At 42.3% G+C, this 13,817-nt stretch overlaps 6 protein-coding genes across 6 annotated transcripts; 3 read left to right on the top strand and 3 right to left on the bottom strand.

Annotated features, from left to right (window-relative positions):
* Window positions 1-705: 705 nt before the first annotated feature.
* BJ212DRAFT_1268965 (uncharacterized protein) lies at window positions 706-940 on the top strand (the record flags this gene model as incomplete). The annotated part of the gene is made up of 2 exons (XM_041330770.1): window positions 706-796; window positions 852-940. The coding sequence occupies 2 exons, from the start codon at window positions 706-708 to the stop codon at window positions 938-940; spliced, it is 180 nt and encodes a 59-aa protein (XP_041194396.1).
* A 1,220-nt stretch (window positions 941-2,160) lies between these two features.
* Window positions 2,161-3,072, bottom strand: BJ212DRAFT_1479532 (uncharacterized protein; the record flags this gene model as incomplete). Its single annotated transcript, XM_041339899.1, has 2 exons — window positions 2,161-2,342; window positions 2,811-3,072. The coding sequence occupies 2 exons, from the start codon at window positions 3,070-3,072 to the stop codon at window positions 2,161-2,163; spliced, it is 444 nt and encodes a 147-aa protein (XP_041194395.1).
* A 1,676-nt stretch (window positions 3,073-4,748) lies between these two features.
* BJ212DRAFT_1269052 (uncharacterized protein) lies at window positions 4,749-4,976 on the top strand (the record flags this gene model as incomplete). The annotated part of the gene is made up of 1 exon (XM_041330782.1): window positions 4,749-4,976. A coding segment is annotated over one exon (228 nt), but the record flags the coding sequence as incomplete, so codon positions are not given.
* A 5,798-nt stretch (window positions 4,977-10,774) lies between these two features.
* On the bottom strand, window positions 10,775-11,005 carry BJ212DRAFT_1479530 (uncharacterized protein; the record flags this gene model as incomplete). The annotated part of the gene is made up of 2 exons (XM_041339898.1): window positions 10,775-10,865; window positions 10,917-11,005. The coding sequence occupies 2 exons, from the start codon at window positions 11,003-11,005 to the stop codon at window positions 10,775-10,777; spliced, it is 180 nt and encodes a 59-aa protein (XP_041194393.1).
* Window positions 11,006-11,456: 451 nt separating this feature from the next.
* On the bottom strand, window positions 11,457-12,744 carry BJ212DRAFT_1298611 (uncharacterized protein; the record flags this gene model as incomplete). The annotated part of the gene is made up of 6 exons (XM_041332713.1): window positions 11,457-11,543; window positions 11,725-11,759; window positions 11,811-11,912; window positions 12,177-12,348; window positions 12,403-12,469; window positions 12,713-12,744. 6 exons carry the CDS (start codon window positions 12,742-12,744, stop codon window positions 11,457-11,459), a joined length of 495 nt encoding a protein of 164 aa, XP_041194392.1.
* Window positions 12,745-13,153: 409 nt separating this feature from the next.
* BJ212DRAFT_1268788 (uncharacterized protein) lies at window positions 13,154-13,462 on the top strand (the record flags this gene model as incomplete). The annotated part of the gene is made up of 1 exon (XM_041330751.1): window positions 13,154-13,462. A coding segment is annotated over one exon (309 nt), but the record flags the coding sequence as incomplete, so codon positions are not given.
* Between the last annotated feature and the right edge of the window lie 355 nt (window positions 13,463-13,817).

Here is a 13,817-nt window from a genome sequence, read left to right as displayed (position 1 = left end):
ACATTCGATGATTGGGCTTGCAAGACACAGTGGACTCACTTATGCAGACTCATTGGCAACAACCCCATGGATATCATGTCAATTCCAGATGCACAGAAGGATGTCATCACATATTTTATAGGTTACCTTGTCACCCTCCCTCAATCTCAGTTGTCAGACATCCTGCCTGATCTCTTGGATCTAGGACCTGACTCGTCCCTGTCAGTCTTGAACACACACATTCAAGTTTCCTTTGTGCAACAACCCAATCAGTGGCTCTACATCATCGAGTCACTGTCGTCAAATCTGGTGCCCTGGAAACTGGCAGTTCCTGACACTATTACAGCTGTGATGTGCCTCTGGTGTGACTGGGGCTCGGATATCACCAAGATTGTGTGTAACCTCATGGAAAAAGGAATCACTATAAAGATGTTGCAGCCAATCTCAGTTCCACCTCACACTCAATGCCCACTTACAGAACTCCACACATACTCACTTGGACACATCTTCCCCCCCAAGGATCACAGGCCTACCCATTTTAGGCCAGTTTTTGCTGACTACATCATGTATGAGCAGCACCGTCACAAGTTCCTGAACCAGCCTTGCACAAGAGTGGCACTTCTTCATGGTGGCCTCATATGGTGGCTGGCTTTACATAGTCTTGGGTTTGATGTTCTCCCCTCCATTCTCAATGGCATTTCATGGGAAGCAGTACCATTTGGCCTCATGCTGGACATTAATGGCCAGACTTATTTCAATGATGAGCTGTCAGCAGAGGAGATAGATTTCATGTGCGGGATGTATTATCTGCATACCAGTAAGTTTCTCTCATTTACATCGATGACAGAGGCACTTATGTTTGAATAATCTAGATGACAGGAATGTTGAAATTGTCTCCTGGTGGCCCAGGCCCCAGGCCTGGGCTGCCTCAGGACTAAATGTGGGGTTCTGGTCCAGTTGATGTGAATCCTGGTTCCAGTTATGCCTGGGCAACATTTGACAGGGCATTTCACGAGAGCGACATAAATTCACTAATGATGCTAACGGTCCAATGACTGGCTTGCAGTGGAAAGGCTCACTCAAATTCAATGTGGGCACCAGCAAAATGATGAAAAACATCAACATGGCATCTTGCAGTTTTCTTGCCACCAAAGCAAGCAGTAAGAATAAATTGGTTGTTACTTGTGCATCTCTAATCTCCTGCTCAGCTTTTACAGAGAATTAGCACTAGCCTGTATACAAGTTGAAATGATTTTGTAAGTACATTCATTCACCTTGAGAAATCACTGGTATCTGACTATGTCATACAGGATTGATTTTCTATTTCACTCCACTACATAGATTCACATACATCTACTATACCATTTGAATAAGAGTGCATTAATGTGCTTGTATATATAAGTCATTGTCTAGTCCCCTGATCGTTAACGCATGTTTCTAACCGAAAGGCATTGCTTGTGTCTATAACTTATCGTCTAGTCCCCTAATATTTAGCATCTCAAACTCAAGTGGGCAATAGGATTCAGCCGTGAGTGGGCGATCATTGGGCGATCGGTTTTATCTAGAGATAAAACTTGATGATTTATTTTCACATTTTATTGTCAGGGTGTATTTTGAATTTTAACGCCCATCTAAACGATGGTCTAAACTTCATACATGAGCAGATGTTCAGTCACATGCTAAAATTGAAGTTTTTTCGAGTCTTAAATGTGAAGTTTCATTTTGAAGTTTATGCCAGCATTAAAGAGATATTTATATTTCTTACTGTCATTGACATTCAGACAGTAAGAAAATGTTCACTGATACTTTATATTTCTCTTGTCATGCAAGACCTCTTTAACATTTGAAATTTTACATCCGCTAAGATGACAACCTAAATATTAAGTATTATCTTGACATTTCGCATGACATTCAAACCAGTCTTAAATATTCAGATCCCCGATGTGAAAAGTGGTGCAAGCTGACAAGGCCTTGGCAAATGCTGTAAGCCTGGCATAGGGTTCCAAACATGGTTACAGGCCTTATGGGCATCGTGCCAGGCATTGTAAGGCGGCTCCCAGATGACAAAGTAATGTTATAACCACATCACTCACACATGTATGTATGCAAGAATCATCAATACAAGTAATGTAATATATTTCTTCCCTCACATGGCTGAAAGACAAGTCCTTCTAATGCATTCTAATGCTCAGCATAGTCACCATAATCCTCTTCAGTATCTGTAGCACCCTCTCCATCCTCAGCACCAAGAACAGCATCATCTAGTTCATCCTGTGAGCCTTCCTCTGAGTCTGGGCTGTCATCCAATAACAACTGCTCCTCTAGGTCACCATAACCAAACTCACTATGCTTGTTATCCAACACTGAACTGTTATGAACTAGGATAGTTCTAACAACAGACAACTCAATAAGAGTTAAGACTTCTGTTGAGATTCTATGCGAGATGATAAGTCAAGTGTTCAGTGTAAGCTAAGACAGAAGGAGTGCTTCTATCTTAAAGTATGGTTCAGATGACAAGAGATTGGAGGTCTCAAGCGAAGGAGATTTCAGGTAAAACCTAGTAAGATTAAAGTGCGGGACTAAAGTGTACAAGAGGGCTATTTATAGTGAACTACAAGTGCTTTAGGGCAGACATGAGACATGATATGAGTCAGAGATAAGGGATACATAAGTGATAGCAAGAATAGGTCATCTAGCGATGGCAATGGCAATCAGTGATGTAATACAAAGTATGAGTCAAAGATAAGTCTAGCAGTGGCATCATGTGGCTCATGACATAATACACAGTAAGAGAGAAAGTGAATAGGGGCATACATGGTTGTAACATGAACCATCTTTGTCATCATCAGCCTCTTCATCCAATTCCTTGTCTCCATCAATCAAATCTGTGTCAAACTCATGAGTAGCACTCTGTAAGTTCTCTGCTTCTTCAAGCTCATTATCCGACTCAGACCGGCTTCCTGTACAATCCATATGCTCCTCACTGGAACTGCTGATGCTGCACATGTCTGCATCTGCCAGTGTGTCTTCACAATCATTGCCAGACTCTGAGTTGATGTCCTCATTCATTGGCGAACCTTGTATGTCAAACATACTGGTGCATTCGCTTTCCTTCATAAATGGCACTGAGTCAAGTGCATCTCAGTCCTCATAGAAACTTTGTGTTGCCTCTTGTGTGGTCTTGTGTCTAACACCACCACAGAACCACATGAACATGTCATGGTCTACAAATCTAAAAAAAATGTAAGTCAACCATTTGTTTTGCAAGTAAAAAAACCACCAACTGATTGATGTAGTACCAGTTATAATCTGTGTCACCTTCACAAGGCTGTTGAGCAATTGATGGAGGAAGAAGGTTCACAGTGGACCCATGTGTGAATCCTGGGATCACATGGACACTGCAAATACTTGTGCAGGGTTGACAAATCCAAAAGCATCTGCTCTGACCTCATTGGCATCATAAAAGCCAATCTGGTACAGCTGACGTGCAACCCAGCTAGATTTATGATTAGAGTCTCAACAGAACCAGTGTACCCATAGGAAATCAACATGTCACGAAGCCCAGTGTGGATAACACAACTTGGCTAGATAGTTGTTAGGATACCTAGCCAATATATGTCTACTAGTCCTGCCTAGCTGCTACACTTGCAAGCAAGAACATTCAACCTGAGGGATCTGCTGTCTAGTCAAGTTCAATAATCAGTACTATGCAAAGGGTCAAAAGTCCGAAGGTCAGAGATCAAGTCTGAAGGTATGGGGTGAAGTCTGATGCATGGGAAGTCAGGTCTGCAGGTGCAGAGATGCAGAGATGGCAGGAGAGTAAGGGAAAGAAAGGCAAAGCATTAGGACTAGCTTGGAGATATTAAGGAATGTTGAGTGAATGAGTGACAATAGTGTCAGGTCAAGGAGAGTGGGTAAACAGGTATATTGTCAAGGGTAACTCTAAGGACAGGTATGGGGTGGCCAGTATCAGGGATTTCTCCCTCCTACTCAGTAGTGATTGTAATTCTGGTCACCCAACCCTAGATAACTAACTACATGAAAGTCTGGAGTCCATAGGTGAAAGTAGTAGCAAAAATGTGGGTCTGATAATATGTAGGTAAAAGGCCATGAGGTACTGCAGCCAGTGGTAATCCATGTAATAATGCTGTCTACTTGATCAGTAATGAGGAATAACTGACTATGCACCAGTGGGGACAAGTGCATGGGATATCCAAGCAGGTCCAATGCATCAGAGATATGGAGATGGTGGGAAAGTGTCAGAGATGAGTAGGAGATGTGTGGACTGGATGGGGATTGCAGAATAGGGTCATAGCAGGCTAGCCTGAACATGATTGTCACACTGGTTGCAAGAATCTGAACCAAGATACCTGGCATATATCAGACTCCTACCCATCATGTGGGGAGGTCAGTCTACATCCTGAGGCAGCCACTTTGTCAACAGAACCACACAATTATATAATTATTTTAAGCAACAATTTTTGAGACTACCTCCCCATAGCAACTGGCATAACTTGTTGTGGTGTCAGTTGTTGACCTTGTTTGTCCCCTGCCTGAAGGGTGCACAAAACATACACAAGACCCTAAGCAAACCTTTGAGTGCATGAAATGGCAGGATCCCATTTTGGTAAATCAGTTCTGTCATTCATTATGTCTACTCTATAGTATGATATCCCAGACAACACAACAATCAAAGCCATGGTCAGGAGAAGATACAACATCAGACCATGCAACTTTCAGATTCAATCTGCAGTTGAGCAGCTTAAGTGCAGGATGTCATTACTGTTGCACCCACTGGAGTGGGAAAGACATTGATGTTCTGGGTCCCTCTTCTATTCACTGGCAATGTGGTCATGACTGTTATTACAGCTTTGAATAGCCTTGGAGACCAGAATGTCAAGGAGTTGAATATGCTTGGTCTTACCTGCATTAATGTCACTGGACAGAACATGAGTGATGAATTATTCAAAGTAAGTGCAAGTTTATTGCAACATTAGCACTCTGTCTCATTGGATTTTAGGAAATTGAGGACTTACATTACAGAGTGGTTATAATCAGTCTAGAGCTTGTCATATTGTCATATCCCACAATCCAGACCCACATTCCATCATATTCCCACTCCTCCAAGCCTATGTCCGGACCCCACTTCATATCCAACTCATTCCCAGATCCCCTTCTGCTGTGTGCTCCACACCTCAGCAGGATTGACTATGCTCCGGATTTACCCCTGAGCTCTGGACCATTGGATCTCCACTGCTAGCCTGATCCATACCCCTCTGTCCCATCCACCCTATGCACACTCCATCTAAGCAAGACATCCAGACTTCACCTTGTCTTGGATTCAGGACTATATCCACCTTCTCATATCCCAGTCCTGTATCCACCTTGTCTTCTGGATCCCCAGATCTCCGGACCTATTCCCACCCTCTGTCTGATATCCTGTGCCTATCCCCATTTAGGCATCTCTGCCTTTCCAGCTTTCAGTTACCTCTTGTTCCGTCTTGCTTATTGATCCTTGTATGAGTCTTCATCTCCAAGTTCATTTACTTATGTTCCGTCTTACTTACTAATGTGTTTCCACATGCTCATACATAGCCTTGCTCCTTTGCTTACTGATCCCCTCAGATATTGTCCAGTATATAACCCCTGTAGATACTCCTGTAGTTTCCTTAGTTTGAATATCATCTTAGATCCTGTTCTATTTGCCCAATCTTCTTCTGGACTTCAGTCCATCTGAGTCTTGTCCTTTTCCATAAGGCCTAGGGATGGATTCCCTAGGCCAGAATTCCAGACCTTCAGATTTGTCCCCTATGTCTCTGTCCCAAGTCTAGGGATTGCTTCCCTAGATTGGAGTCTTGCCTTTCTGGCACTTACCCTCTCTCCAGACTTTGGTCTACTTCCTGTCTCTCCAACTCTACCTAAGGGTAGTCTACCTCTGTTTGTTTCTACATCGGACTTTGTCTGATATAGCCCCTATTCCTTCTGGACCTCCGGATGTCCTGTCCTTCAGATGTTCTGTCCTCCTAACCCTCGGACATCCTGTCTTCCATACCTCCATGTCCTGTTCTGTGTACCTCCAGACATCCTGTCCTCCTGTCCTCCTGTCCTCCTGTCCTCTGGACCTCCTACCCTTCCATCCCATTTCCTGTAGAAGTACTACCTTGTAGTGGGAACTCTCCTGAGCACTTCCTGCATTCCTCTGGAACTCTCCTGTGCTCCTCCGGATGTTTCCTGCGCTCCTCTGGAAGTCCTCTAGCACTCCACCAGAGTAGCCAGCCTCCAGAAGTCCTCCGGACTTCATCAGACCATCATTGGACTCCCTCTGAAATGAAGGGCACATACTTGGGTAAGGGGCACAGCATATGAGCTGAGGCCAAGCCCCTCTGAGTCAGTCTCTCTCTCCTTTGAGCAACATGGTTCTTAACACATATCTGACAAGCGTGTTGAGAGGTCATTGTGAAAATTGAAGAAGTTCACCCCATACTTATTTAATATCACCATTGATGAAGGACATTGCATCAGTGAATGGGGAAAATAGTTCTGCCCAGAATACAGTCAACTTGGTCAGCTTTGATAGGAGCCCCTTCAGTGACAAACTCCATATTATACAGGCCAGTGGACTATGGGCTGATGTTATGTATATCCTCAATGTTGATGGGTGGGCCAGGAGGGATATTATTTCTGATGGGGACAGGTGGGCCCATCTATGCTGATGTTATAAATATCCTTGATGATGGTGGATGGGCTGGGAGAAATATTATTACCAATGGAGATGGGTGGGCCCATCTGGGCAATATGTAGAGAAGGATAGACATATATTATAGATAGCTGGGCTGAAGAGAAATGTATGGCAGATATTATTATATAGATGGGTGGGCCGATGGGGCAGTGAAATATTTATTATATATATGGGTGGGCTGACATAGGGTATATTACATAGATGGGTGGGCCAACATAGGGGGATGTCATATAGACAGGTGGGCCCAGATATATATCATTTAGATGTATGGGCTGAGGTATTGGTATACTATATGGACATATGAGCAATGCTGTTGCACTAGTTTCGATCCAAGTCATCAATGACATTCAGACTTGGATTCTGTCAATGTCAATCAAAGTCAACACAGCCAAGCACCCTGTTGACTTGGAATCCAGCGATACCTTGGAAGACAGTCCATAGATGTAAGGGCCAAGGTATTTGTATACTATATGGACGTATGGACATATAGGCTGAGGTAGTGATATATATTATATTGACGGGTGGGGTGAGGTAGTTGTTATCACACATAAACATAAACCTGACACCCAAAACCTGAAACTTGAAACTCAAACATCAAAACAAATTTTGAAACTTGAATCACTGAGTACTGAGTCCTGAAGCCCAAACATCAAACCCTGAACATTGAAACCCAAAACCCAAAACTCAAAAGTCATAAAAATGTATGAGTTTTGTAGGTAGTTGTACAGTGGCTCAAAAAACTGTCCACATGTTTTGACATTGTTCACTATCTATGATATTGTGTGAAAACGAACAAATGCCTCAAGGACATGGTTATACCACATTGTAGTATGGCTTCAGGGCTTTCATTTGAGCCCTACACCGTGGGAATCGGTGGAGATATGGTGGAGACATAAGGCTTATAAAATGATGACTCATGTGGACAGTTTTTTGAGTGTATATTAAAACTATATAAATCATTATTTATGACACCACAAAAATCATGCCACTATTATATAAATTATGAAGTGGTGTCATTATGTTATTTTATGACTATATCTAACTATATAAACCAGAATATCTCATGTATCATAGTCATAATCACCATGAAAGCCATCTCCTCTGCTCAAAGAGATAATATCCTCTCTCTGTCTTATGCTGGCCTCTCTGCTCGCCAAATTTCCTCTAGAACTGGAGTATGCAAGTCCACTGTGGCCAAGTTTATCAAAGAAATCCACCCAGACAAGGAAAACTCTTGTGGAGGACGTCCATCCAAGCTTACCTCTACTGACAAAAGGGCTATTATCCAACATATCACTACAGGAAAGGCTGATAATGCTGTCCAAGCCACCCATTATATCAATTACACCATCACTACCCCTGTCTCTTCACAAACTGTGAGGAATGTTCTCAAGGCAGCTCATCTCAAGGCAGTAACAAAGAAGAAAAAGCCTCTTTTCTCCATCAAACATAGGTAGAGAAGACTAGCCTTTGCCTTAGCTCATCAACACTGGACTGTAGAGGACTGGAAGCATGTTATATGGTCAGATGAGACCAAAATCAATAGGATTGGGTCAGGTGGGAAGGTATATGTATGGAAAAAGAAGGGAGATGGCCTAACAGACAGAGAGGTTAATGGGACTGTCAAGTTTGGAGGAGGTTCTTTAATGGTATGGGGCTGTATGGGATGGAATGGTGTGGGAATGCTTGCTGAGGTTGAGGGGAAGATGAATGCTGAGCAGTATGTGGACATTTTAAATGACCACTTGCTGCCTAGCTTGGCAGAATCAGGGATTGATGAAGAAGATATCATTTTCCAATAGGATAATGATCCCAAGCACACATCCAGAAGAGCTAAGGAATGGTTTTAAGAACATAACATCAATGTTCTTGACTGGCCAGCACAGTCTCCTGATGTCAATGTCATTGAACATCTCTGGGGAACACTCAAGAAGAAGCTTCAAGCCTATGAAAACCCCCCTAAAGGAGTATGGGAGCTTTGGGAGAGAGTAGCAGTGGAATGGGGGAAGATCACAGCTGAGGATTGCCAGAAATTAATTGAGAGTATGCCTAGAAGGATAGAGGCAGTAATTAAAGCCAAGGGAGGTCATACAAAATACTAGAATACCTGGTTATTATTGTAAAATACTTGAGTCAAAAAACTGTCCACATGAGTCACCATTTTGTGAGCCTTGTATCTCCACCATATCTCCACCGATTCCCACGGTGTAGGGCTCAAATGAAAGCCCTGAAGCCATACTACAATGTGGTATAACCATGTCCTTGAGACATTTGTTCATTCGAACACAATATCATAGATAGTGAAAAATGTCAAAATATCCAGACAGTTTTTTGAGCCACTGTAACTGAGGGTCTTATATAAATGCATGTAAAATGTAATGACACCACAATTACACTAGGATAAGACTTCTTGCCAATCCTCAATTAACATGGTCTACGACTTTTCTTCTTTCATGGTAGATAACATGTGAGTTCTTGGGAGGCTTGCTAAACCAATCAATGTGATTAAATTAGCTGGAGCTTTTGTGTTATATCCCAACTTATAAACTTGTCTAGGATAAACCATCTAGACACTGGAACATGGTTCCTCATTAAGATAATTCTCTGTAGAGACTACAGCCTCAAATATGAATATGTTGACCAAAGACTGGTTGGTCAAATAGGCACAAAGTGGTGAGAAACTGGTCTCACAAATGATCAGATTGACCAAAGCTTGTGTTGGTCAATATCAGAAAACTAGGTGAGAAGCTGGTCTCGCAAATGAACAGATTGACCAAAGCTTGTGTTGGTCAATATCAGAAAAACTAGGTGAGAAGCTGGTCTCAAATAAACTAAGTTTCTATTGTAAGAAACTTATGTAATCTCAAGGGAATGTCTTTTCCCTGCACTTGGTACTTCAAAGGGGCTTTCTTTGTAAGCAACAATCTTCACAGTGAGTAGCTCAAACTAAGATTCAAATGATTGCAAGTGGGAGATCCTATTTTTTTGGGGGGAGAATGGGCCCTCCTTATATACATATTGTGTGGGAATATTATGTAAGTAAAAAAGCGGAGCAATGACATCAGAAGTGGAGCAGAACATTCCAGAACAAATGACATCATCATGACATCATAACTTTCAACAGAATACTTGCAGGAGTATCTGTGGAGCCATATGACATCATACCCTGTAGGTACAATTTTGTGAAGTATCTGATGGGTCAGAGCATCCCAATAGAAAAATAAATCAAGGAAATACTAGAGAAAACAACTCAGAAATAATAATACAATAACAAGACACAAAACACAGGCTTTTTAGATAGGTTTTTGTTAGGCTTTGAACTTTTCTCTATGGTTTTCTCTAGCCAAAGTGAATAAGCCAAAGGCAAGGCAATACCTTAACCTTCTTACTTCACAATATCAACTAGGTCATTATGTGATTCCCATCTCACAAATGACTTTTCTTCAAGATATAATAAATTCATGAATCACAGAGGGGAAACTGAACTATTTGACCAAGGTTTGAAACCAAGGTATGGGTTGACTAGCCTGATGCCTAAGCTAACAGACTTTGTCTTTTAGGGGGCTACCTAGTAGTCATGTCCATGCATGATTCCCAAATCATGCAGGACACTGCCTAATATATTATATTATATCATACCCTCAGCCCACCTGTCTAATATAATATATTGTCACCCTCGGCCCACCCATCTAATATAATATACATCTAGGCCCACCCATGTATGTGATCACAAGTACCCTTGGCATACCCATCTATCTGATACACATCTACATTGGTACACCCATCTACATAATATCCAACTATCTCAGCCCATCTGTTTATAGAATATTCATGTCCATCAGCCCACTCATCTACTATACATATCCCCCACATGGGCCCACCCACCTTCATCAGGAATAATATCCCTCCTGGCCCATCCATCATAGTCGGAGATATTTTTACCTTTGGCCCATATTATATGGGATATTATGCATGTCCATTCACTCATATAATATGGAGATAGGTCACTGCAATATGTGGTGTGGCAAGTAATGAAGTAATGGCCAATTCCCACCTCTATGTATTTGTAAGCCACAGATTGTCCATGATCTGGTCTAGGAAGGCATTGGCAATGATGTTAGGTACATCCTCTGCAGGTGTAGGGTCCCTATGAAATGCAAGTTTAACATGATGGGGACAGAACTGTGAAAAGACTTACTCCTGCCCACACATGAGTATCTCATCCATCCATGTTTTCAGCACCTCATATGCATGAATGGTGACTGCAGGTCGGTGTTGAGGGACCATTGAGCCTTGTGCATCTTGTACTTGATGAAGTCAAATGGCACCAAACAATGCTTTTTGATCTGGGACTGAAGGAACATGAGTACTGCATTAACAAATCAGTCTTCAAAACTTACTGAACTAGCTCCAGCTAAGTTAATCACATTGATTGGTTTAGCAAGCCTCCCAAGAACTCACATGTTATCTACCATGAAAAGAGAAAAGTCATAGACCATGTTAATTAAGGACTGGCGAGAAGTCTTATCCTAGTGTAATTGTGATGTCATTACATTTTACATGTATTTATATAAGACCCTCAGTTACTAAGACACCACTGTCTTGTGCCCACTGTCCTCCCACACCTGACCTCACTTTCTTGTGCCCTCACACTATTTTGCATGTGCTATCACACCTACCTGTTGTTACACATGTATTGCATTTATTATTTATCTACTAATATTACAACAAAGGTCTACTATGTGTCCATGTCCATGTCTTGCTGAGCAATAAGTGAGTTGTGGTCAAATGTGTCCACCAGTGCCAAGGTGTTGGTCCAGTTGGTCTTGAGGGATTTAGCAAGTATTTGACATAAGGAAGCTTGATGTTTGGCATATGCCATACAACCCTCATGTTCATCTTCACCTGCATCCTCTAGTGTATTTTCCAGGCCCTGCTCATCCCATTTCAAAAATTGCAGAATCCTTCACATCTCCTCCTTCAACAATTCCACCTCTTCTCATTACCTGTGCCCTGGCTTTGCACCATTCTATTTGCATGTCTGGTTGTCCATGAGTCTGACTAGGAAGCCATAAAATGAAGAGCCACCTACCTTCTGAGGCATTGTCCTTGTCTATGTTGTTGGCAGCTGCTCCCTGCATATTCCAAATCCACAACAACTTTCTTGTTCCCTCTGTTTCTCCCCATAATAAGTCTGTCATCAAGCAGAAATCAGCTCAGTCTAGTGGTCACAGTGATGAGTGCCACCCAGTCTGATTCACTTGTAGTGAAAGAACTACAAAGGCTTTGTGCACATACTCATAAGTGCTGGCAGCAGCCTCAATCCTTGCCTCAACAGCTTTCAATGTATTTCATGCCCTTGTGTTTGCTCCTTGTCCATGGAGGTTGTGGTCTTTGTACTTGAGGATTGCAGTCTGAGTATGTAAGTTTGAACATAGAGAGTGAAGTGCATTGTGACCTTGTGCATACTGCAGCTTCCATTTGATGGCCTGAAGGCAGCTGTTGCAAGGTGCAGTCCTGCTAATCTGGGATGGCAACCAGAGCTTGATTGTTTCTGGTGCAGCAGTCACACTGCCAGATACTGAACTCTCACTCACACATAGCACAGCAAGTGACAGCATGTATAGTTCCTGCATCTTCACCCAGGTATCAATCCTCCATCAGAGAGTGTTGCTTTGCTGAACCATCTTCCCTTCTTGATTATCTGTTGCATGAACTCCAAGACCAGCTCTGTTTGCTTTCATTTGCTGTCTATTGAAGTAAGAACAATGTCATAAAAGTAACAGTACAATCACTGTTGTTCCTCAAGTTCTAAGCCAGTACTGATTAATATGCTAGGGGTGCAATCCTTGTGTAAGGCAAGGCAAGTTCCTGTTTGAAGGTTGATCTCATTCTCCCTAGCCAGTTTTAGTTGTACTGAAGCCATAGTGACAGCTGCAATGTGTCAAGATCAAAATGAGCACATAAGCATTACCATCATTGTCTTGTACTTACTTTCTGCTTTTCACTTGAAATGATGAGGCCATGTAGGGTCATACTCCCAAGCCTCCACTTATTGTGTTCTAAGAGAGTCTGAGGAACAAGGACAAATGTAGAATGTCATCTATGCAGTAGATGTCCTTTTTGGGACATCTCTTCTTTGCTTTGTACTATGACTTGAGAAACTTCAGTACTTGACAACTTGTAGTCCTAACACTCATTCTTTCACTTGTCTTATACAAACACTTTCATTTAACCTATAAAATGCCTTGTCTATCAAGTGATCTGAATCTAAGTGTCTGCCTGAACTATGTGGATGAAACCTTCACTGACACCAGACTCCAACTTACCAATGAGAACATGACTGAGGCTCAGGCTGTCGCAGTCCTCAGGAACATATGGCAAGCACAAGTAGAGGCAGATAGGGAACAGTGAGAAAATCTAGAGAGACTCAATGATGAAGAACAAGAGAGACAGGAACAAGAACACCTTGATGAGGAAGAAGCTTCACAGAAGGAAGGCAAGAAAAAGAACAAGCATAAGCACTCTGCTATTCCTGAGCTTGATGTCCCCATAAAACCAGTAATTCTCCCATCTCCCTACCCAATTCACAAACTAGACAAAGGTGACTATGTCAAACTATGGTACTTCACCAATGACAGACTGGACAATGCAAAGCTCAAGAACTCCATCAACAAAGATGCTATGATCATGGCCACCTTAGCAGGAGGAAATAGGGCTTGGGTATCAGCAGCTTCAACATGAAATGCAGCAGCCATCATTGACAATGAGAATCTCACATTCGAAAACTTCTGTCAAGCCTGTCCTCACATCATCAATGCAATGAAAGAAGCTTCATGGCCAGTGGATTGTGTTAGAATGATGGCCCTCTTTTGGCAAAACTTACAGGTTCACAATTTTTGCTCAGAGTGTGAGGCCTTAGTGTAGAAATCTCTGCTTGTTTACCAAGCAGAGCAGCAGAAACACTGGCATATTGCTGTCAAGTCTGCCAGTGATGCATGTGATCTGTCTCGGATCAATGAAACTCTCTTAGCATGCACTAGGTCTAATGTCTACCTTGATGAGCACACAAAATTGGACAATCAGCGAGATTATAGGG

Source organism: Suillus subaureus, assembly GCF_016647635.1.
Source record: "Suillus subaureus strain MN1 chromosome Unknown BJ212scaffold_11, whole genome shotgun sequence".
Classification (NCBI taxonomy): Eukaryota; Fungi; Basidiomycota; class Agaricomycetes; order Boletales; family Suillaceae; genus Suillus; species Suillus subaureus.
Note: the sequence above shows the minus strand (reverse complement) of the source record. Positions and strands in the feature narration are given on the sequence as shown.